This window comes from Triturus cristatus, chromosome 2_1 (assembly GCF_964204655.1).
Source record: "Triturus cristatus chromosome 2_1, aTriCri1.1, whole genome shotgun sequence".
Lineage (NCBI taxonomy): Eukaryota > Metazoa > Chordata > Amphibia > Caudata > Salamandridae > Triturus > Triturus cristatus.
The window spans coordinates 1,058,138,125-1,058,161,196 of NC_140581.1; the positions used below are offsets into that span (position 1 = coordinate 1,058,138,125).

Genomic DNA, 23,072 nt, shown 5'->3' on the forward strand with positions numbered 1-23,072 from the left:
CCTCATCCACTGTAAACTATATGCTCTTTCTTACTCAGTTTTGTTTTGTTTAAAAACCCATTTTCACGTTTGAACGCAGGATGTTTGTGTACTCTAAACATCCGATGATTACGCCATTGATTCTATATATATTAAAAGGTTTTTTTGAAACCTTCACTATTCTCCCATCTGTCACAACCCTGTATATTGTGCGAGGCTGATGGGGCCACCCCGACGCTATTGCTCCGGTGTTGTTAAAAACCCAATTGTTGGTGCTTACATGGAGCGCCCGTTTATAAACCCCTTCTTCAATCTTTGTGGGTCTATTGCTTCTTCAATTCTTATACCTAACTTGGATCTACGTTAAAACCCCAGTAGAGCAAGCGGTTATAACTTACTTCGTCAAGGTACCGCCACCGCCGATCCGCCTAGTACACACCTCGCCTGCCGTCGAATGATGAACGCATTTACTCGGCTTGTTTGATACTGGGCTCCCGATTGGTTGTTCGGTAAATCTATCCCGTCGCGTATTTCCTCTATCGTTTCTCGGAGGACTGCGGGGCTGACGGGATGTATTGGCTTTGCATTTTGGGTGATCATGGGTATTGTAGTTTATTAAAGTTTTAGGCTCATTTTTTTAGGTGATTCCAACTTTATTAAAAACAGGGGGCGAGTAGCAATTTTTGTTTTCCCTTATATGTATTACCGCTCAATGTTTTGTTTTTTGCAGTACCGCTTTATTCTAACGTGGCATTCTTGGTTCGCTCTGATGTTTCTTGACGTATTTAAACACGTCTACATTGATGAATTAAATCAACTTGAATTTTTTAAGAGTGTTGCCAGAGTAAGCTAGAGACATTGTATTATCGAGTTTTATACTTGAAACCCCATTGGTCTGGACCATGTTATATTCCATTCTCAGCTGGTTGTGTTGTTATAGATTATACTCCATTCTGTTTGTCTGGCTCAATGCTCCCCACGTTCGTTACCCTCATGGTGTTCGGGAGCCGGCCCACAGTATGTAAAGCGTTGTTGTATTTACAATTCTATGTTTGTAAATTTCCACTGGACCACTTAAGCGTCTGCCTTTGGATTATGGTGATTTGAAGCTACGTCAAGGTTATCCAAGGTATCTCTTCGTTCAACCCTTGTGTTGTGCTAGAAAGGCGATAGATCCATCGCTGTTCCAATTTGAATAGTTGTTTCTCAGTGCTATTATTTGGTAGTTTTTCGATCACTGTCCATGTGAAATCATTTTCACTGTGCTTATTGGTTTGGAAATGACGCATCATTTTCGTGATCGTTTTTCCGCACCTGAATGTGCTCCGATGTTCATTAATTCGGACTTTGACCTTCCGGGTGGTCATTCCTACATACATCTGATTACAGATGCAGGTCATCAAATACACCACATTCTTGCTGTTACAGTTACTGAAGGTGCGTTGCTCCCAAGGGGTTTGTAGACCCACATTGATCGTCTTACTGGTTTTTGTTAGCCGACACACGTTACACGATCCACATGGGAAATGTCCTACCACCTCTGGTAGATTCCATAATGTATTTTGTTGTCCTCGCTTTGTTAGTTGCTTCGGGCGAGGATGGACGACAGAGTCTTTTATCGATTTCCCCCTTCTAAAAGCAAACAACGGTTTTTCCAACTTTAGGCCCCCTGAGTTCAAGGTTTTCCAATGTCGTAAGACTATTCTCTTTATTTTGTTTGATTCTGTTCCAAACGTGGTAACGCACACAATTCTTTTTTGTTCAGATCTTTCTGAAGGTTCCAAAAGTCCTTCTCGATTGTTGTTTTTTGCCCTTTTGTAGGCTTGTTTTATGAGTCTCGTAGGGTACGTTTTAGTTTTTAACTTCTCAGATAGTTGTTTTGCATGAATTTCATATCTGGCTTTGTCTGAGCAGTTTCTCCTTAGTCGCAAAAACTGCCCCACCGGCAGATTGTCCTTAAGAGCCTTGGGGTGGAAACTGTCATATCTTAGTAAATTGTTTACATCCGTTGGTTTGTAAAAAACTTCAGTTTCCAAAATCCCTTCGCTTGCCCAGATTTTTAGGTCCAAGAATGTTATTGAGTCTTTTTTCAGGGTCATGGTAAATTTCAGATATTCATCCCTAGTGTTCAGCCATGTTAGGAAATTTTGTGCTTCATTTTCATCTCCTCTCCAAATTATAAAGATGTCATCTATGAATCTTTTCCAAACATTCAGATTCATCTGGTATGGATTCGTCTCGTTGTAAATGAACGTAGTCTCAAAGTCATGGATGTACAGGCAGGCAATACTGGGGGCACAGGTCATGCCCATGGAAGTTCCGTGGGTTTGTAGGAAATATTCACCCTCAAACTCAAAATAGTTTTTAGTTAGGGCTAGTCTTGCACAGTCCACCACGAACTGAATCGGTGTTATTGCAGACCAAGTTTCTTGTCTTAGTAATTTCTCAATCACTCTCAGGGAAGCCTCTTGTGGAATGCTGGTATACAGCGCTTCCACGTCTAGTGTGATTAAGAGGTCTGTTGCTGGTTCGAACCTCAAAGACTGAAGTTTTCGTAGGATGTCCGGAGTGTCTTTTAAATAGGATGGCATTTTTTGTACCAACGGTCTCAAAAAGTAATCTGTGAACTTGGAGAGTGGTTCTAGAATAGAACCGATGCCAGAGACGATTGGTCTTCCTGGTGGTGGATTTTTGTTTTTATGAACCTTTGGGAGGATATAAAAATAGGGAATCTTTGGATCAATTTCTTTTAAGAAGTTTTCCTCTGTTTTAGTGATCCATCCCTCCTCTGCTGCTTTTGTTACCATCTCGTGTATTTCTTTTTTCAGGTTCTCAGTAGGGTCTCTTTGTAACCTTAAGTAGTTACGAGGTTCGTTCAAGAGTTTCAGACATTCATCTCTATAAACTTCAATGGGTAGAATCACCGTTGCTCCCCCTTTGTCCGCGGGTTTTATAATCACGTCCTGCATCTTATCAAATTCCGACAGGGTTTTCCGTTCCATGGAAGAGAGGTTGTTAAACACTCTTGTCTCGTTGTTTCTTAGCAGGTCGATTTCCCGTGTCACTGCTGTTTCAAATGCTAGTAAGGCGGGTGGCATCGTGTGATTTGGTGGAGTAAATCTCGATTGTTTTCTTCAGACCCGTATTTTTCTCCTCTTCCTCTTTTTCAGTTCGTTCTTCCGTGTGTTCAAAGAAGACCGATAATCGTAGTCTTCGGAAAAATTCCGCCACTTCAATCCTAACATTAAAGATGTTTGATCTATTGGTTGGAACAAAGCCAAGTCCTTTGTTTAACACATCCTCTTGGGTTTTTGTGAGCACTCTGGTACTGAGATTTAATATTCCCGAGTGGTCTTGCTCGTGCTGGGTCTAGGTTCCTGTAATGTCGAGTCGTCCCTGTTTGTTTCCCATTGTACCCTTGGTCCTCTCCGGTTGTTGCCGCCTCGTCCGCGGCCTCTCCCTAAAAAAGGTTGTTGGTAGGGTTGCCAATTGTATCCAAATTGTGGAGGTTGAAAAGGTTGATGCATGAATGGATTCCATCCGAACGGAGGTGGTTGTTGATACGGGCCCATTTGTTGGTATACTCCCCGATTTCTTCTGGATCTGTTTCCTCTTCTCCAATTCTTCCCTTTCCGTTCTTCGAAGGACGAATCACTGGAGTATTTTTCAGATCCTGTGCTCTCTGTGTCTGAGAAGTCCGATCTATCTTTTTCTGTGGGATTATAATCTTCCTTAGAATACGGAAAAGTTTTTTCAAATTGGAACCTTTTTAGATCCTTTTGAAATTTTGTAATTTTTGCCTGGGTTAGATATTCTTTGTATTCATTTATGATCTTATTATTCTCTTCCAGTTTCTTTTTGAATTGTGCAATCGTTATTTGAGTTTTCAATCCATTTTCCAATGTCTTTATTTCTATGAGAAGAGCGTCAGAGAGTCTCTTTGCTGTTTTAATAATTAAAACCAGACAGTCTCTGGTACATTTCCATGCGATCAATGCCCAACTGCGTCTAAATTCAGGGTCATTTAGGAAAATGCGTGGAGAGTTTGCTACGATTAGACCATTTGGAGCTATATTGCCCCTCAAATACTCGGTCATAATCGCTCCGTGTAGTAGGGTTTTCAATTGAGTCCTTTTTAATTCAGTTAATGAATCCCAATCCCCATTATTTTGGATTACCTGTGTAAGTGTGGTGTCAGAAATTAATGATGGTAACGCTAAAATGGATGATATTTCATCCTCATCGTAGGCTAGTCCTTCTGCCATATTCAAACCTTTTTGCGGATATATATATGGGGGTTGCCTAGGATATTCTTGCAGGGATTCCCTTTGACAAAAGATTTTTTTGCATGGGTACCCTACCCTCTTCTTAGGGGTCGTATTTTTGGCTCTCAGGGCTGTGGGGGCCCCTCAATACTCTTTTTCACGTAAGGAGAGTGAGAGAATGAATCGGACAGTTGCGTTCTCCCAAATCAACTTTTTTTCACAAAAGGCAACTGTTGCCTGCGACTGTGTTCCCCTCAGGGACTACAGTTCCTTCTTCGAGACGGTCCTACAGTATTTTTGTCAGATGGAATATCAAAGATATTGACGGAAACGCCTCACTCACATAATAGTGACATGCTTCATCATAGGCGTTACCTCCACACCCAGATAAGATGGTACTATCTGGGCGGACTCAACCACTGATATACTGGGAGTTCTTATAAGTAGGTCACTGGTTAAGCAGGCGAACCAGATTTTTGATACATACACTAAAAATACCTACAAGTGTACCTCCTCTTGATTCTTTATTCTGAGGCACTTGTGATATCATTAAAAGCCTTGCGTTGGGGTTTTTTTGAACATTAGTGTGTTCAAATTTACCCTCTACTAGATGCCAACATGTTTCGGCCCTCCCTAAATAGCCCAATCGGGTCTGGGGCCTTCGTCAGGGCGCGGTGTTTTTATAAAGCCTACTTATGAGTCCCTGCTGGGGCTTAACACATGTATTTCATGCACACCAAAAGTGAGGCCTAGTGCACTCACCTGTACTTCTTGTATTCGAACTCCAGTAGTATTTCTATAAGAAGTAAAAGGATTCTTTAATATACACTCTAATATCTAGTTATCTGCTACATATCTTTTGTGCATATAACGTGCTCATAATCATTACAATGATATTGAGTGACTCAATGCCACCTGACTCAGTGCTCACCGTTAACTCGCGTGTGAGACGATTTTTTGTATTTTAATATATACACATGCCATCTCAATTGTGCTGGCCCACTCAAAAATGACTTCCACCACCTTCAGTGATATTTAAATCCATCTTTTTAGTGTTTAAAAGGGGCTTCTTGATTGTTTGGGAATCATGGTGATTGTACACCCTTTCAGTAAAAAAATCGATGTACAATAAACTCAATTGGACTTCATATAGAACCAAATGCACCCATCATCTGAATGTTTTGGGCTCTTATCCAAAAACTATAGCGTCGATTTGTGTGCTCGTTTTACTTTTTCTGTGAATTCAGTTTGTTTTGAGTACACACTAGTTAGTACATTGCTCACCTACTGGTGGATGCTAATAAGCATCATGCAGGAGACGTGTGTCAAGGGTGGCGTCCTGTAGTCACACACTACACGAAACAAAAGGTGTTTAGTTACTAACAGAGTTGTGTCTCATACACCCTGTTTGTATGTGTGTCGAAGAACTTGAGTTTTGTCTAATTTTGTTTAATTGAAAACCCGATCCGATTCTGTTATGTTTCCACATCCCCTTCTACAGTAAAACCCGGTGGAGTAAGAGGTTCGTATTTGTTCTACCGACCCTCATCCCCTGTAAACTATATGCTCTTTCTTACTTAATTTTGTTTTGTTTAAAAACCCATTTTCACGTTTGAACGCAGGATGTTTGTGTACTCTAAACATCCGATGATTACGCCATTGATTCTATATATATTAAAAGGTTTTTTTGAAAAAAAAAAATAAAAAAAATACCGACCTAGGGGACCTACCTGAGCTGACCCAGTGGCAGCAGGAAGGAGGGCCCACCAGGGAGGGGTTTTGTGAGCAGCAGAGAATTTGCCCTTCTCTTGAGGGAATGCGGCAACGGGATGCAGCCCAGGCAGCAGGTGATATGTCTGGTTCACATCTGATTTATTGGGAGAACAGTCTCCTGTATTGCGAGCCTAAGGCTGCTGAGCCGGGGTCCGCCCGTGTGCTGGTGGTACCCTAGTGCTTCAGAGCCTTCTTACTGGGGTTGGCTCATGACATTCCATTGGCAGGACATCTGGGGCAGACCAAGACCTTTGAGAGGCTGGTCACCCACTTTTATTGGCCCCAGATGCGCAAAAGCTCAGATACATACTGTAGGACCTGTGAGACTTGCCAGGCAAGTGGGAAGAGTGGGGGGAAGATCAAAGCCCCACTCCAGCCCTTTCCAGTTGTTAGTACCCCATTCGAGCGAGTGGGCATTGACATTGTGGGGCCTCTGGACCCCAAGACAGCCATGGGCAACAGGTACATCCTGTTCTTGGTGGACCATGCCACCCGGTATCCTGAAGCCATCCCGCTCAGGACAGTGACGGCCCCCGTGGTGGGACGTGCACTGATGGGGATCTTCTCCCATGTGGGGTTCCCCAGAGAGGTGGTGAGCGACAGGGGGACCAACTACATCTCCCAGTATATGAAGTCTCTGTGGAAGGAGTGTGGGGTAACTTACAAGTTCATCACTCCTTACCACCCCCAAGGTAATGGTCTGGTTGAAAGGTTCAACCGGACCTTGAAGGGCATGATCATGGGCCTGGAAGAGCCCCTGAGGCGTAAGTGGGACGTCCTCTTGCCATGCTTGTTGTTTGCCTCCCGTGAGGTGCCACAGAAGTCCTTAGGGTTCAGTCCCTTTGAACTGCTCTATGGCCATCCGGTAAGAGGGCCTCGGAGTCTGGTCAAGGAAGGCTGGGAGCAATCTCCCAGGAAACCTCCCCAGGATGTATTTAGCTACATCCTGGCCTTCAGGAACCAGCCTCGGCGTTTCAGAAAAATTGCTGAGGCAAATCTGGAAACCAGCCAGGAGGAGATGAAACGTTGGCACGACCAGAATACCACTCTGGTTGAATTTCAACCTGGTCAGAAGGTTTGGGTACTGGCCCCAGTGGAGCCTTGTGCGCTCCAAGATAAGTGGACCGGTCCATTTGAGGTGGTGGAGCGCAAAAGTCAAGTTACCTATTTAGTGGACTTTAAATCTCCCAGGAACCCCCTGCGGGTCCTGCATGTGAATCGCCTAAATCCCCACTTTGAGAGGTCTGAAGTGGGCATGCTTCTTGCCACAGATGCAGGGATGGAGGAGGAGAGTGAGCCTCTTCCCGACCTCCTGTGTGCAGGAGAGCAGGATGGGTCAGTGGAGAGTGTGGTCCTCTCCACCACACTGACCCCTGAGCAGCAGAGAGATTGCCACCAGCTGTTGGGGCAATTTCCTGATTTATTTTCCCTGGTGCCTGGTGTCACTGATTGGTGCGTCCATGAGGTGGACACCGGGGACAGTCCTCCTCTCAAGCATAAGGCTTACAGAGTGACTGACAGGGTAAGGGCCTGCATTAAGGACGAGGTCTCCAAAATGTTTGCCCTAGGGGTGATTGAGTTCTCTAGCAGCCCCTGGTCCAGCGCCGTGGTCTTGGTACCAAAAGCTGCAGCGCCTGGTGACACTCCAGAACTTAGGTTCTGTGTGGACTACCGAGGTCTCAATTCGGTCACGAGGACAGACGCGCACCCCATCCCCAGAGCTGATGAGCTCATAGATCGGTTAGGGGCTGCCCGGTACCTCAGCACGTTTGATCTAACGTCTGGGTACTGGCAGATCGCCTTAACTGATGGGGCAAAGGAGAGGTCAGCATTTTCCACCCCAGATGGGCACTACCAGTTCCGTGTGATGCCCTTTGGGATGAAGAATGCCCCTGCCACCTTTCAGAGGTTGGTCAACCAGGTGTTGGCTGGGCTGTAGTATTTCAGTGCCGCCTACCTGGATGGCATTGCAGTGTTTAGTTCCTCATGGGAGGACCACTTGCACCACTTCTGGCGAGTGTTGATGGCGCTGCGCAGAGCAGGCCTCACAATCAAGGCCAGTAAGTGCCAGATTGGGCACGGTTCTGTGGTGTTCTTAGGACACCAGGTAGGGAGTGGCCAGGTGGCACCCCTACATCCCAAGATTGAAACCATCCTGGCTTGGGAGCCCCCAAGGACCCAGACCCAGGTGAGGGCCTTCTTAGGACTCACAGGTTATTACAGGAGGTTTGTCAAGGGGTATGGCAACATAGTTGCCCCCTTGACTGAGCTGACTTCCAATAAGCGGCCAAAGATTGTGAACTGGACTGACCCCTGTCAGAAAGCTTTTGATGCCCTCAAGACTGCCATGTGTACAGCACCCGTACTCCAGGCGCCCAACTTTGCTAAGGAATTTATTGTCCAGACAGACGCTTCAGGGCATGGGGTGGGGGCTGTTCTGTCACAGATGAATGAGGAGGGACTACACCAACCTGTAGCCTTCATCAGTAGGAGGTTACTTCCACGGGAACAGAGGTGGAGTGCAATTGAGCGTGAGGCATTTGCTGTGGTCTGGGCACTGAAGAAGCTGAGACCCTACCTGTTTGGGACTCACTTACGGGTTCAGACAGACCACAGGCCCCTCAGATGGTTGATGCAGATGAGGGGTGAGAATCCCAAGTTGTTAAGGTGGTCCATTTCCCTACAGGGTATGGACTTCACGGTGGAACATTAGCCCTGGTACAGAACACGCCAATGCTGATGGTCTGTCCAGATTTTTCCGCCTTAGTGATGAGAACTTCCAAGGGGATGGGTAGTTCTCCCCACATTTCAGCTGGAGGGGACGCATGTTAGACCTGGCACCATTGGCGTGAGTCTCCCTTCCATTTTTCGCTGTGTGTCCTCTGTTTTTGCTGGTTATAGATGCTCTGGGCGCTGTGCCACTGCCATTCAGTGCCACAGCGCGAATGCTCCCTTTGTAAAGATGACATGTGAATTGGTACATCCATGATTGGCTTATATGGTTTACCTGTTAGTCCCTAGTAACGTGGCCTGAGTGTGCCCAGGGCTGGTAAACCGAATGCTGCTGGTGGGCCTGCAGCACTGGTTTGTGCCACCCACAGAAGCAGCTTGTAAAGTGTGTCTCAGACCTGCCACTGCAGTGTCTGCGTGCAGTCCAGAACTGCCATCTTGGCTGTGAAGTGCACCCACTTCCCAGCCCCTGAACCTTCCCTTGGCATCCTGTAAGCCACCCTTATGATAGGGTGCATTGTATGTGTAAGGTAGGACATGCTCTGATGTGTGTAGCATGTCCTAGTAGTGAATTACACCCAATTTCGTTTTTCACTACTGTAAGGCTACCTGTTCTCCATAGGCCAGAATGGGAGGTCTGGACTATCCTATAGTCCTAACTGACCCACAGAACATGGTAGAAAAACGAATTTAGTATGCCTGAGCTCAGAATATTAAAATACATCTTTTAGTGAAGGTTATTTTTATATTCTGTGTTTGAAACTACCACTTAGAGAGTATAGGTACTTTCTTGCCTAAGCCTTCCAGTATGCTCTGCTATTATGTGTATTGGCTGTCTGGTTTTGGAGGGGCAGGGCAGGCCTGGGTTGAATAGAGAGCTCTGCCTGGGAGTGAGGGGAGGGGTAGCTCCTGCACTTGAATAGGGCTGTGCCTGGCAAGGTGAATGCTGGCTCCACCTCCCACTGTGCGTCTGAGGCAGACCCCCTCTTTCTGAAAGGAAGGATGCAGCCTGGTCAACAAAGTGCTCCAGGGCTGGGCAGAACTGGTTCTGGCTAGGTTCAGAGACTTGTGACTCCGAAGAACAAAGACTTTGGGAGTATAAATATTTGTGCCCAAACCCCTACAATTTGTATTGCTTCTGGACAACAAAAGAACCTCTGTCCATGTGACTACAGGAATCTGCAGGAAAAGGACTGTCCTTGTGCTTGTGTGCTGTTTCTTGGACTGGCCTGCAGAGGAAAAGGACTTGCAAGGAACTTTGCTTTTGTGGCAACAGCAATCACCCAAGGGCTAGAAGAGAGCTAGCCTCCTGCAGGAGTCTCAGGCACACCAGACTCCACCACCAGCCTCCTGTGTCCTCCCAGCGAGGATTTCTATCTGCAGGTGAGGCTCCTGTGAGTTCCAGGGCCTCTAGTTCTACTGCTGAGAAAAGACTGATGAAAATCGTCGCTAACCCCCGTTAGCGAGCCGCTGCAGCTGGTGAGCGTAAGAAAAATCGTCGCTCTGCTGCCGCCGAGCGCTCGCTACCGGAGATCATCGCTTCATCTGTCAGCGGGCCTGAAAACGCCCGCTATCCCGAGGATCGTCGCAGAGCCGGTTAGCGGGTCTGAAAACGCACGCTAACCCAAGTATTGAATCGCCTGACGGCGGGCCTGAAAACGCTCGCTTAACCCAAGGATTGTCGCATTGTTTGTTAGCGTGCCCCAAAGCGCTCGCTAACCCCGAATCATCGCACCAAGCTCATCGCAGCGCGGACCCTGAGCGTTCGCCATTTTCCCCGCATCATATCAGGATCGGCACTCCCTCGCGGAGCGCTATTTTCTTCTATCGCAGCAAGATCGCACACGCACCAGGCTCGGTGCATCATCCTCAGTGGCAAGGATTTTATCGCATCACCGGCTTAGCGTGAAGAAGTTTGTCGCGCCCGCAACCCAGCGCATCATCCTCCCTTGCGGTAAGGATTCAACGCATCGCTGGTTAGCGTGAGGAAATTTATCGCTACAACTCCTTAGCGACATTTTTGTTGCTTTGCTACAGAATCCAGATACCTTGTGAGTAAAAGGGTCGCAGAGACCACTGCATTGAACTGAACATCATCTTGTGCACCTTGAACTATTTTTTCAGCATTTTTAAAGTAACCATATTTTTCTAGTATTGTGGATTTTTACTGTTATTAGTCTTGTGATTAAGTCTATATAACTATACCTATTTTTTATAACTACTTGAGTGGTGTCCATTTGTAGTGTTCCTCATTGTATTACTGTGTATGGTCATAAATGCTTCACACACTGCCTCTGAGATAGGCCTAACTGCACATGCTACGTTACCACAGGGTTGAGCAGGGGTTATCAAAGGGTGTAGGCTGCTTACTCTGACATAGGAAGAAGTGTCCCTACTTGGACAGTGGCCAGCCATTGCCAACTAGAGACCCCCATTTCTAACAACTGGCAAGTGGGTGCACTTGCCAAGTCGACATGGCAGTCACAGACTGCACACAGGCTCTGCAATGGCAGGCCTGAGACACACTTTACAAGCTGCTTCTGTGGGTGGCACAACCAGTGCTACAATCCCACCAGCAGCATTTCATTTACAGGCCCTGGGCACACATGGTGCACTCTACTAAGGTCCGTCAGGTAAGTCAAATAATCCAATCAGGGAGACACTAATCAATACATAACTTTACCATAGGGAGCACTTGCACTGTGGCACTGAATAGCAGTGGCACAGTGCCCAAAGCATCTAAACCAGCAAAACATATCAAAAACAGAGTAGGCAATCAGTGAAAAATGGAAGGGAGACTCACGCCAATGGTACCAGGTCTAACACGTGTCCCTCCAGCTGAAATGCATGGAGAACTACCCTTCCCCTTGGGAGTTCTCTTCACTAAGGTGGAAAAATCTGGACAGACCATCAGCATTGGCATGTTGTGTACCAGGGCGGTGTTCCACCGTGAAGTCCATCCCCTGTAGGGAAATGGACCACCTCAGCAACTTTGGATTCTCACCCCTCATCTGCATCAACCATCTAAGGGGCCTGTGGTCTGTCTGAACCTGGAAGTGATTTCCAAACAGGTATGGTCTCAACTTCTTCAGTGCCCAGACCACAGCAAATGACTGACGCTCAATTGCACTCCACCTCTGTTCCAGTGGAAGTAACCTCCTACTGATGAAGGCTACAAGTTGGTCTAGGCCCTCCTCATTAATCTGTGAAAGAACAGCCCCCATACCATGCTCTGAAGCGTCTGTTTGGACATTGAATTCCTTTGTGAAGTTGGGCGCCTGAAGCACGGATGCGGTGCACATGGCAGTCTTCAGGGCGTCAAAAGACTTCTGACAGGTGGCAGTCCAGTGTACTTTCTTGGGCTGGTTCCTGGAAGTCAGCTCAGTCAAGGGTGCAACAATGTTGCCATACCCCTTGACAAACCTACTGTAGTACCCTGGGAGTCCTAAAAAGGCTTTCACCTGGGTCTTGGGCGGTTCCCATGCCAGCATGGTATCAATCTTGGGTTGTAGGGGCACCACCTGGCCGCTCCCCACCTGGTGCCCCAAGTATACCACGCAACCCTGCCCGATCTGGCACTTATTTGCCTTGATCGTGAGGCCTGCCGTCCGCAGTGCCATCAACACTTCCCAGAGGTGGCGCAGATGTTCTTCCCAACTGGCGCTGAAAACTGCTATTTCATCGAGGTAGGCGGCACTGAAATCCTCCAGTCCAGCCAACACCTGGTTGACCAACCTCTGAAAGGTGGCGGGGGCATTCTTCATTCCAAAGGGCATAACCCGGAATTGGTAGTGCCCATCTGGTGTGGAGAATGCTGACCTCTCCTTTGCCCTATCAGTCAAGGCGATCTGCCAGTACCCAGACATCAAATCAAACATGCTGAGGTACCGTGCTGCCCCTAACCGATCAATGAGCTCATCAGCTCTGGGGATTGGGTGCGCGTTAGTCCTGGTGACTGAATTGAGTCCTCGGTAGTCCACCCAGAACCAGAGTTCGGGTGTGGCACCAGGCGCGGCAGCCTTTGGGACCAAGACCATTGGGCTGGCCCAAGGGCTGTTAGAGGACTCAATCACCCCTAAGGCAAACATCTTGGAGACCTCCTTCTTGATGTAAGCTCTGACCCTGTCAGTCACTCTGTAAGCCTTGTGCTTCACAGGAGGACTGTCCCAAGTGTCCACATCATGGACGCACCACTGAGTGACACCAGGAACCAGGGAGAACAAATCAGAGAATTGTCCCAACAGTTGGCAACAATCTTGCTGCTGTTCAGGGGTCAGTGTGGCAGAGAGGCTGACCCATCTTGCTCTGTTGTAGACAGGAGGTCAGGAAGAGGCTTGGTCTCCTCCTCCATTCCAACATCTGTCCTAGGAGCATGCCTACTTTGGACCTTTCTAAGTGGGGCTTCAGGCGGTTAACATGCAGGACCCGCAAAGGGTTCCTAGGAGACCGCAAGTTCACCAGGTAGGTGATATCACTCTTGCGCTCCACCACCTCAAATGGTCCGGTCCACCTGTCCTTGAGCGCACAGGTCTATACAGGGGCCATGACCCAAACTTTCTGACCAGGCTGAAGCATTCTGATCGTACCACCGCTTTATCTCTTCCTGGCTGGCTTCCAGATTCACCGGAGCGAGCTGTCTGAATCGCTGTCTGAATACCTCCCCAGGATGTATACAGTTACATGCTGTTCCTGAAGGCCAGGGGAGGTTTCCTGGGAGATTGCTCCCAGCCTTCCTTGACCAGACTCAAAGGTCCTCTTACTGGGTGACTATACAACAGTTCAAAGGGGCAGAACCCTAAGGACTTCTGTGGCACCTCACGGTAAGCAAAAAGAAAGCATGGCAAGAGGACGTCCCACTTACGCCTCATAGTCCTATAATCATGCCTTTAACCTGTTCCATGCGTTGGACGGCCCCTGGCCGTCTGACGTCACAGTGGGCGTGTGCAGAGGACAGCCGGGGGGCATCCGAACCACGCCCACTCATTATTTCGCCTGCACAGCGGCGGAATTTGCACCGCGGTAAAGGGGTTAAGGATCCGGTTGAATCTCTCAACTAGCCTTTTACCTCGGGGTGGTAAGGAGTGGTGAATTTGTAACACCGCACTCTTGCCACAGGGACTTCATATAATTAGATGTGAAGTTTGTACCACGGTCTGACAACACCTCAGGGGGACCCCACACGGGAGAAAATCCCCATCAGTGCACGTCCCACCACGGGGGCCGTCACTGTCCTGAGCGGGATGGCTTCCGGGTACCGGGTAGCATGATCAACTAGGACCAGGATAAACCTGTTGCTCATGGCTGTCTTGGGGTCTTGTGGCCCCACAATGTCAATGCCCACCCGTTGCAAGGGGGTACTGACTACAGGGAAAGGTTAGAGGGGAGCCTTTTGCTTCCTTCCACTTTTCCCACTTGCCTGGCAAGTTTGACAAGTCCTACAATGAGTGTCTGAACTCTTCCGCATCTGGGGCCAATAAAAGTGGGTGACAAGCCTTTCAAAGGTCTTGTCCTGCCCCAGATGTCCAGCTAAAGGCACATCATGTGCCAAACCCAGTAGGAAGGCTCTTAAGCGCTGGGGTACCACCAGCACACGGGAGGTCGTTCTCCCAGTAGACCCAATGTGATCCAGACTGATCACCTGCTACATGGTTTGTGGCCTGTTGCCGCAAACCCTCAAGAGAAGGGCACTTCATCTTCTCTGCAAAGAAATCCTCCCTGGAGGGGCTGCCTCCTTGCTGCCAATGGGTCAGCTCAGGGAGGTCCCCCAGTTCAGCAACTTGCTCCCCTGTAGATTCCAGGGCATCCCCCTCAAGGTCTGCCTCCTCCTGGACCGTGGGAACAATGGGGCCTGGTTTTCCGCATCCCCTGCCTCATCTCTTTAAGGCAGGTGCCTGGGCCATACTTTTAGGCTCCAGGATCTCTTGAACACCCCTACTGGCTGCCAGGATGTGCACTCGTCATCTGACGGGGTGGTGCGCGTAGTGGCGCTTTGGAATCCCTCATGGGACACTGCATCATACCAACGGTGGCCCACCTGACCACACTTATAGCACTTAGAGGGGCCCCTGTGCACAGGTTTACCTGTCGGGGCTTCTTGCTTTTTCTCAGGGGGAGGCTGGGAACCCTTCCCTTGGGAATTACTTTGGGGCCCTTTCTGGAACTCCCTCTGTTTACCCTTGTCCCCCCCCACTCCTCTGCTGGGGACCCTGCCCACCTTCGGCGAACTCTCCCACATGACCCTTGTGGACCTGGGTGCTGATCCAGCGGTCTGCCTCCTCAGCAAGCTTCCTAGGGTTAGTTAATTTGCTATCAATAAGATGCTGGTGTAGCTCTGGAAAACAATTAGCAGACAAGTGCTCCCATGCAAATAAATCATAGAGCGCTTCAAGAGTATCCACTTTGCTACCCTTCACCCAACCATCCATAGCTCTGCAAAAGAAAGACACATACTCCACCCAGGTAGTTGCATCCAGATTCTTGCAAGTCCTGAACCGCTGTCTATAGAGTTCTGGGGTCAAACCATACCTTGTCAGGGCTTCCTTCATGTGGGCATAAGACATCCTATACTCACTGGTTAGGTCTAACAATGTATCCCTCCCATCACTCACAAAGCGGCCCCACAACCCAGCTCCCCAATCCTTCTCAGGGACCCGGTGGGCCAACATTGTGATCTCATAGGCTGCAAACCACTGCCCAATATCTTCCGGTCTATGAAATTATTTGATGACATCCTTGGGGATATGGACTCTGCCTTCAGCAGGCACAGATGGTGCGCTGCCACCACAGGGAATGATTTCTAAGCTTTTTGCTTTGAGATCTAACTCCCTCAACATTCTCTCATGTTCCAATCTCATTCTCTCTCTCTCTCTAAGGACAACCTGCTATTCTCTAGGGTCCTCTGACCCTCTAACTTGAGCCTGGCCATCTCCAGCTTGTGCATCCTGTCTCTCTCCCTGTCTTCCAGCTCTCCTGGGGACGGGCCTTTAGAATTGACGCTACTGTCAGGCGGGAACGGCACCCCTTTCCTGGCTGGAACCAATGGACTATCCAGCTGCCTCTCTGCATCCCTGACTGGCTCCACCACCAAGTCTGGGGTATTTCTCGCTTCTACTCAGGCCCTCAGTGCCTTTTGGTATTCATCCTTCTTTGAAATACCTTGGGTAGCAACTTTCAATTTTCTGCAGAAGTGCTTCAGCTGTTTCACATTGTAGGTTTCCAACCTCTCTTCCTCAAAATCGAGGTCCATAGATGCAACAGATGCTGGTCGGTTCATGGAAGTAAGAATTGACAGTTCTCAAAAAACAGTCCAAGGAAAACTTTTCGACTAAAAAGTATGTAGTCGTGTTTGGTCTGCACTCACTAGTAGTGTACACCAATTACTGTATATGAGTCACAAATGCAAGTCCAGAATCCTCACCGCTGACCACCAATGTTAGAACTGGGGGTCTCTAGTTGTCAGTGGTATACACCTTTGACCAAATAGGGACCCTTGCTTCGAAGTCAGGGAAAGGGGATTACACTCTGGTAGCTTGGCACGAGCAGACAGGCTTATCTCAGAGGCAATGTGTAAAGCATTTGTGAACACATACAGTAATACAGTGAAAACACTATGCAGGTTTTATAAAATTAAGTATTCTTTATATAGACTTAACACAAGACCACAAATGACAAAAATCCACAATACTATAATCGAAAATAATACTTCAAGATGGTAGAGGTAATTGAAAAATAGGTTATTCACTTAAAAGCAGTCTTTCGCAACAGAAAACCCGAACTGGAGTTATCACGACGTCAAGGTCAAAGAAATCCCAGAGTACGGTGCAGACCGCGAGGTGCACGGCGTCGGGTCTGGAGTCAAAACAGACCGACAAAGAACATTACCTTGGAAAAGCGAAAACAAAGACCGCTCACGGCATCAGAGAGATGTGGCGTTGTTGCGCTGTGCGGCGTCGGTTCCTTGCTTCGGGGGAGGTGGTGCGTTGGTGTCCTGAATGCTTGCACAGGCAGGGGAGGCGTCTGTTCCTTACCAGAGAGGAGGTGACGTCACGATGGCGCCAAAACCACGATTCCTTACGATGTCGATGGATTCTTGACAACCCAGGTCGAGTATTAGCGCCACGATGATGTCTGCTTCGGAGCTGATGCGACACAGCATCAGGCATCGGACCTATGTCGCAAGTCGGAGCAGCACTTATGGCAGGTTACGATGTCGCTCGCTGGTGTCGATGTGGCACGGCGGCCAGCGTCGGGTCTATGTTGCAAGTCGGAGCAGCGCTCACAGCCCCGATATTTGATATTTATTCATTTGTATAGCGCCCGAATCACCCCGTCAGGGGTATATCTGCGCTTCAAGGAAGATTACGGCATCGCTCGCCGATGTTGCAACTTCCTTCTGTAGCAGCTAGAACAGCAAGTTCCAGATGCAGGAAAACGGGTGAAGTCTTTTGTATCCCTGAGACTTCAGACAGGAGGCAAGCTCAAGTTCAAGCCCTTGGAGAAATATTCTGCAAGATGATGGAAGTTCCTTAAAAGTTCCTTCTCCTTTCCTTGGCAATAAAGAAACCACTCTAGGCCAACCCAGCAAACAGCACACTGGCAGAGGGGCAGTTCAAACTCCTGCAGCTTCCTTGGTTCTTCTCCTTGGCAAAGGTTTGTCTTGTTTTCCCAGAAGTGATCTAAAGTCTTGGGGTCTGGGCCCCAGTATTCCCTTACCGAGTCCGTGCATTCTGCCAGTGCACACCTTCTTGCTTTGTTAGAGAGGGACAGGGACAACAGACGCACCACAGGAGGTGGAGCCAGCATTGTGGAAGGCAGGCACAGCCCTATTCAGACCCAGGTGCTACTCCTCCCACCACTCTACATGCAGATAGGTCTATTCAGCCCTGTGCTCACTCACCCTGTCTCCTGGCGCCCCCCCAGTCCCTGTCACTCACAAACCAGACATACAATACACAAGCTAGCAGAGGCAGGCTGGATGGTTAGGTAAGAAAATACCTACTTTCTAAAAGTGGTATTTTCAAACACAGAATGTTAAAACCAACTTCACTAAAAGATGTATTTTATCATTCTGAGTTCAGTCATATTAAACTCGAATTTCTACCATGTTCCCTGGATCAGTTAGGATTATAAGATGTTATAATCAAACTGCCCATTCTGGCCTATGGGGACAGGTAGCCTTGCAATAGTGAAAAATGAAAATGGCTGTAATTCACTATCAGGACATGCCACACACATCCGGGCATGTCCTCCCTTATACTTACAATGCGCCCTTCCCTTGGGCCTACCTTATGGGTGGCTAACATGTAGTAAAGGGAAGGTTTAGGGACTGGCACGTGGGTGCACTTGCCAAGTCGACATGGCAGTCACAGACTGCACACAGGCTCTGCAATGGCAGCCCTGAGACACACTTTTCAAGCTGTTTCTGTGGGTGGCACAACCAGTGCTGCAAGCCCACCAGCAGCATTTGATTTACAGGCCATGGGCACACATGGTGCACTCTACTAAGGTCTGACAGGTAAATCAAATAATCCAATTAGGGAGACACTAATCTATACATAACTTTACCATAAAGCGCACTTGCACTGAATAGCAGTGGCACAGTGCCCAAAGCTTCTAAACAAGCAAAACATATCAGAAACAGAGGAGGTGATCAGTGAAAAATGGAAGGGAGACTCGCGCCAATGGTACCAGGTCTAACAGAAGTGCACGCAAATATTCTTCAAGCGCAGAAACACTTTGGCAATGGGGCCTACATGCATGGGGTGCTATCAAGCACTGTAAGTGGGATAAAAACGTTTGAGCGGGTACTCTTCCTTGCTTTATATTAATGTAATGTGTTTAATAGACAGGACAACTGTACTTTCCTGATAACGTGCATTGGTGTAAAAAGCATTTGCAAAAAAAAGAAACTATTAACGAGTCTAACAAAATAAATCAGGCATTTTCCGCTTACTTTGGGGGTGTATGAACATGGAGATCCAGTGAAATATGTAGGTCATCTTCTCCGACATGCCATCAATTAAGCACTACGTTTACAGCTTTTGGCATGTCACTTACAAATCATCGACATCATGCCTTTAAGTCTAAATAGTTTAACTGAAGCCAACAACCCCATCAACATTAAATGGATTAAAGTGCTTGGTGCGAGGCTCACCAGGCTAGATTTGGAGGCGCCCCAGGGAGCCACGGCGCACAGTTTGGGAGCCACTACCATAAGATGTGAACTTTATCTCCAGCATCGAGAATCCACTCTAAGGTAACCTTGCTGGGGATCAGTACAGCGGTGGAGGATCTTGAAAAACTATACTAGAGGCATGCCACCCGTAGTCCATTGTTATAGTCTGCCAGGAGGGTATCCCAGTCATCCACCAAGAACTGCGTGTTGTGACGTTTTTCCTATCATGCACGCAGTGCGGTGGACGCGGGAGAGAAGCAAGGACCCAGTAATGCAGCATACAAATCTGCAATATCCCCCGCTGCCCCGCCCCAAAGTTTTTTTTCGTAGTGTGGATGTTTTGAGTTATGGACAACCTAGGGAAGCTGATAAGCGCAGTCCCCAAAACATGTGAAGGGGGCGTGAGATATTTGATTGTATCTCCATAGGTGTGAGTATGGAATTGCAAATTCCCTCCTGAAGTCGGGAAACGACTTGATGGAACCATTAGACAAGTCCTCAATGTGGAGAACTCTAGTTAATCCAGAGGGATCAATTAATTTAATTCCCACCGACCGCGATGACCACATTGTGCCACAATGGGGCTTTAGAAGGTACATCGCTCAGAACTCGCACCAGCCACTGGGCCCTATGCCACACATACTGAGAAGTATAAATGATCGCTGAAGCCCGAAGGCCACAAAGTGTAATATAGGGTGAGATCACTGGATGTCCGCAAAAAGTGACGTTCCAATAATACTCCTGTGCACGTGGCCCTTCAAGTGAGCAACCAGTACACAGAATGGGTCAGCTGTTTTGCCCACCTATAATCCTCTGGATACGGGAGATATAGACCACCTTTCTCCAATGAGCAGTGGAGCTTAGCTCCCTTTATTCTTGGTCTATCTATTAGGAAATTGAGTGCTTGATGCTCCAAAGACGTGAGAGTCTTATTATGAGGGGCAGCATATTGGAGATATAGTTGAATCTAGGAAGGACTTTCATTTTGATCTGAACCCTACCCAACAGGGATAGATTCAGGGCAGACCACGTTCTAAAGTTATGCTCCATATAGTCCAGGATGGGCTGCACTTTTTCTAAAACCATGCCTTCTAGGCCCCTGTTAATGTATACCCTGAGGTATTTCAAATGGGACTGTAGTCATTTAAATAGTAGGTGGTCCAGAGAGGCTCTTGTGGTAGTGGGCAGTAAGAGTAGGGTCTCACATTTTGATCAGTGTATTTTATATCTACAAAACTGGGAGAAAGAGTCCAATTGGCATATCAAAAAGCCTGATGAGGGGTGTGATAATGTCAAGAGAAGGTCATCCGAGTAGTAAAAAGACTTAACCTCAACCGCTGTCATGTTAATGCCCTTAGAGTTGTCATTAGATTGTATTGCAAAATGCCAGAGGCTCCAGGGCCAGTAGGAACAACAATGGAGATAAGAGACACCCCTGTCTGGCATCATGATGAATGTGAAAATACGAGGAGGAAAATCCGTCATACCCGACACAATACGTGGACTTGAATCCGCCACACGTGACAGATGCAGTAGGAGCACGATACATGCCTTTGGCATGCATGAGAAAGTCATGACCTATGCTCATCCTCTCCATGGTCTGAAATAGATAACCACAGTCAATATGGTTAAAATCCTTTGGGGCAACCAAAAAAAGGGGAACCCCAATGGATCTTAATGCCAGGCCAGTGCTTATGTGTGCATTTGCAGATCCCAAGGAATGATAGTTTAACTGTCAATCGCAGATCTGAATGAGGGGAACTGAAAAATAGTTCTAGGTTGGCCTTAAGGTAATTTCTTCCTCCCCAAATGTTGTTTTGATATGCAGACCACATCTGAATGGTGGAGCACTAAAGGGAAATGTGGCAGCGCTGTGCTGAGTGGATGCCACATTAGACACTTCAGGCAGCATAGGGTGGTGTGTTATGTTTGGCAGACTGTAAAAGAGCAGCCACTGAAGAGGTTGGTGTGACCCTGAACATAATGCTGCTTCTTTACTCCCTTCGACATGGGAACATTGAAATGTATCTGGTGCCTCTGGACCATGGCACCCATTGTGCAGAAGACCGCACCTCTCATCTCATGGGGAATATGGAGAGCCACCAGTGTTCTAATTCGTTCAAATCCTTCAAGCTACTCAAGACACGTGCTCTGCCCTAGAAAACAAAATGAAGACAGTAGCTTTAGATGTGAGCCTCCTTAGAGTGGACCAGAGAGGGCTAGTGGCCGGGGTCGCTAATGTGGAGGAGACCTCACTGACTGCCCTGGGGCTCAACAACCAACTCTGACATAAAACACCAAGAGCAGGACCTCAGGGACACAGTGCAGCTCCTGGAATATCGACCCAAAGGCCAATCTAGACCGAATGATATCAATATTGTGGGGCGGGAAGAAAAGGTACAAGGCCCAAGTATGGAACTCTTCCTAGAAGAATGAGTCGGCAAAAGAGCATCCCCCGTCGAGCTAGCAAACTTCTTTACAGTTTAGCAAGCTCGTGAACCACCTGTGCCTTCACAGTGGCATGGAGCGGTTTTAAAACTAGTAATTACTAAGCTACATAATTACAGTTTTCGAGGCCTCATATTTGAGTTTGTAAGGCACACTGACAACCTGAAAGTACTCGCGTCCTCTGACTAAACACTGTCCCTACGACGTCAATGCAATTCCTTCTCATTGAAGTTAGGAGGCAATACAGTTTGTTCTCGAAAATATGTTGCTGTTTTCCATTTAGCTGAAGGTAACAGAAGTGGTTGTTTTGGCTGTCGTCAGTGTCACAAGATCAACTTGCTGATTGCGCCAAAAGCAAGAAAATACCACACCAAACTCCTGCAGGATTATTGCTACTACTAATATTCTGCCCCTGTACTATATCATATGATTTAATTGAGGAAATAACCCCACTCCGAGGGTCCCTGTTGCTTTTAACCATCTTACCAAGATGTCTTCTTTGATATTTGAGAAGGATTTATTAGTGACTGTGTTTCCTTAACGAATAGTTTGCCTGCATGTCAATCCTCCATTACTAATCACCAGTCAAAGCGCTCTGATTTTTATTTTGGGTGGCCTTGTGCAGATAGAGATTGACAACCCGGCTCTCCTCAAGCTTTATACCCAAATGGATAGACAGGTGGCGAGAGTTAAACAACTAGTGGGGGAAACAGCTACGTTGCTAGCAAGATGCTAAGCTAAGCCTGAATGTACTTGTTATGGTTGGGGTGGTCTCCCTTTTATTGTAATCTACGATAGCCATAAACGTGTGATTTGTTTCAGTGCAACTTAACGTGCAATATGTGCTTTATGTACTTGAACGTCCCATACAAATCCATAACATGCATCAAGCTGATCAAAGAAACTTGACTGAGACGAAAATTAAATACAAATGGTGTGCAGGCACCCTCTGCTGCTCTGTTAGCACACCTAGTCTGATTGTCTAAAAAATACATCTTATTTTCTCCTTGTATAAATTCAATATCATTTATTTAAGTGGAAAAAAAGATTAATACTGTGGCTAATAAATTGTTCAAAGCACAGCCACGCCACTCCACCCTATGCTCCCTTTATCCCTCATGAAATCGACGACAAAAGTAACTTGTACAACACCAACTATCACCTGTACTAGTGGAAAGAGCCTGAATATGGGGTATGGCTAGTCTTGGACTGCAGGAGGGTTTGAGGTAGGCAAATGTATTTTGGTAATTGAAAGGGATATGACCCATGGGATGGACGTTGGAAGCCTTCAAGTCCTGTTCATGCGTAACACTTGGTCTGTTTCAAGCACCAGTAGAACTTTCATCAATAACCTGTGGTAGAAGTTCTGCATTTGCAACCTTCTTCATACACTGTACCGAATCAGCAAGTATGAAAATATCCAAGGTCCTGTACATCTAGAGCATTCCCCTGTTGCTCTCATTCCTGTCCAAGAGCAACTTACAAAGATAGCTGGCATGGCTGCAGTGTACAGAACTCTCAAGGACACAAGTTAACAAACCACAAATCCTTACCCTCCAGCAGGATCTGCAAATCCATCGAGAAGTTGCTTTTTCAGTCACAACTTTCTATTAAAGCCTCACCAAACTGACAAAGCATGCGGACGTGTTCTGGATTTCCTTCATCTGGTTTGTGTTTGGACGCGCCTCTAGAACTCATCTGTG

General features: G+C 47.3%; 1 protein-coding gene across 1 annotated transcript in view; it reads right to left on the reverse strand.

Moving 5' to 3' along the window:
- Nucleotides 1–3,439: 3,439 nt before the first annotated feature.
- The window catches only part of LOC146866344 (endogenous retrovirus group V member 1 Env polyprotein-like), a 30,285-nt gene continuing 10,652 nt past the window's right edge, over nucleotides 3,440–23,072 (reverse strand). The window contains exons 2-3 of the mRNA XM_085640500.1: nucleotides 5,007–5,040; nucleotides 3,440–3,710 (exon numbers count right to left, since the gene is read on the reverse strand). Of these exons, the coding sequence (XP_085496626.1) occupies nucleotides 3,440–3,710; nucleotides 5,007–5,040 (305 nt within the window). The remainder of the gene's footprint in view (nucleotides 3,711–5,006; nucleotides 5,041–23,072) is intronic.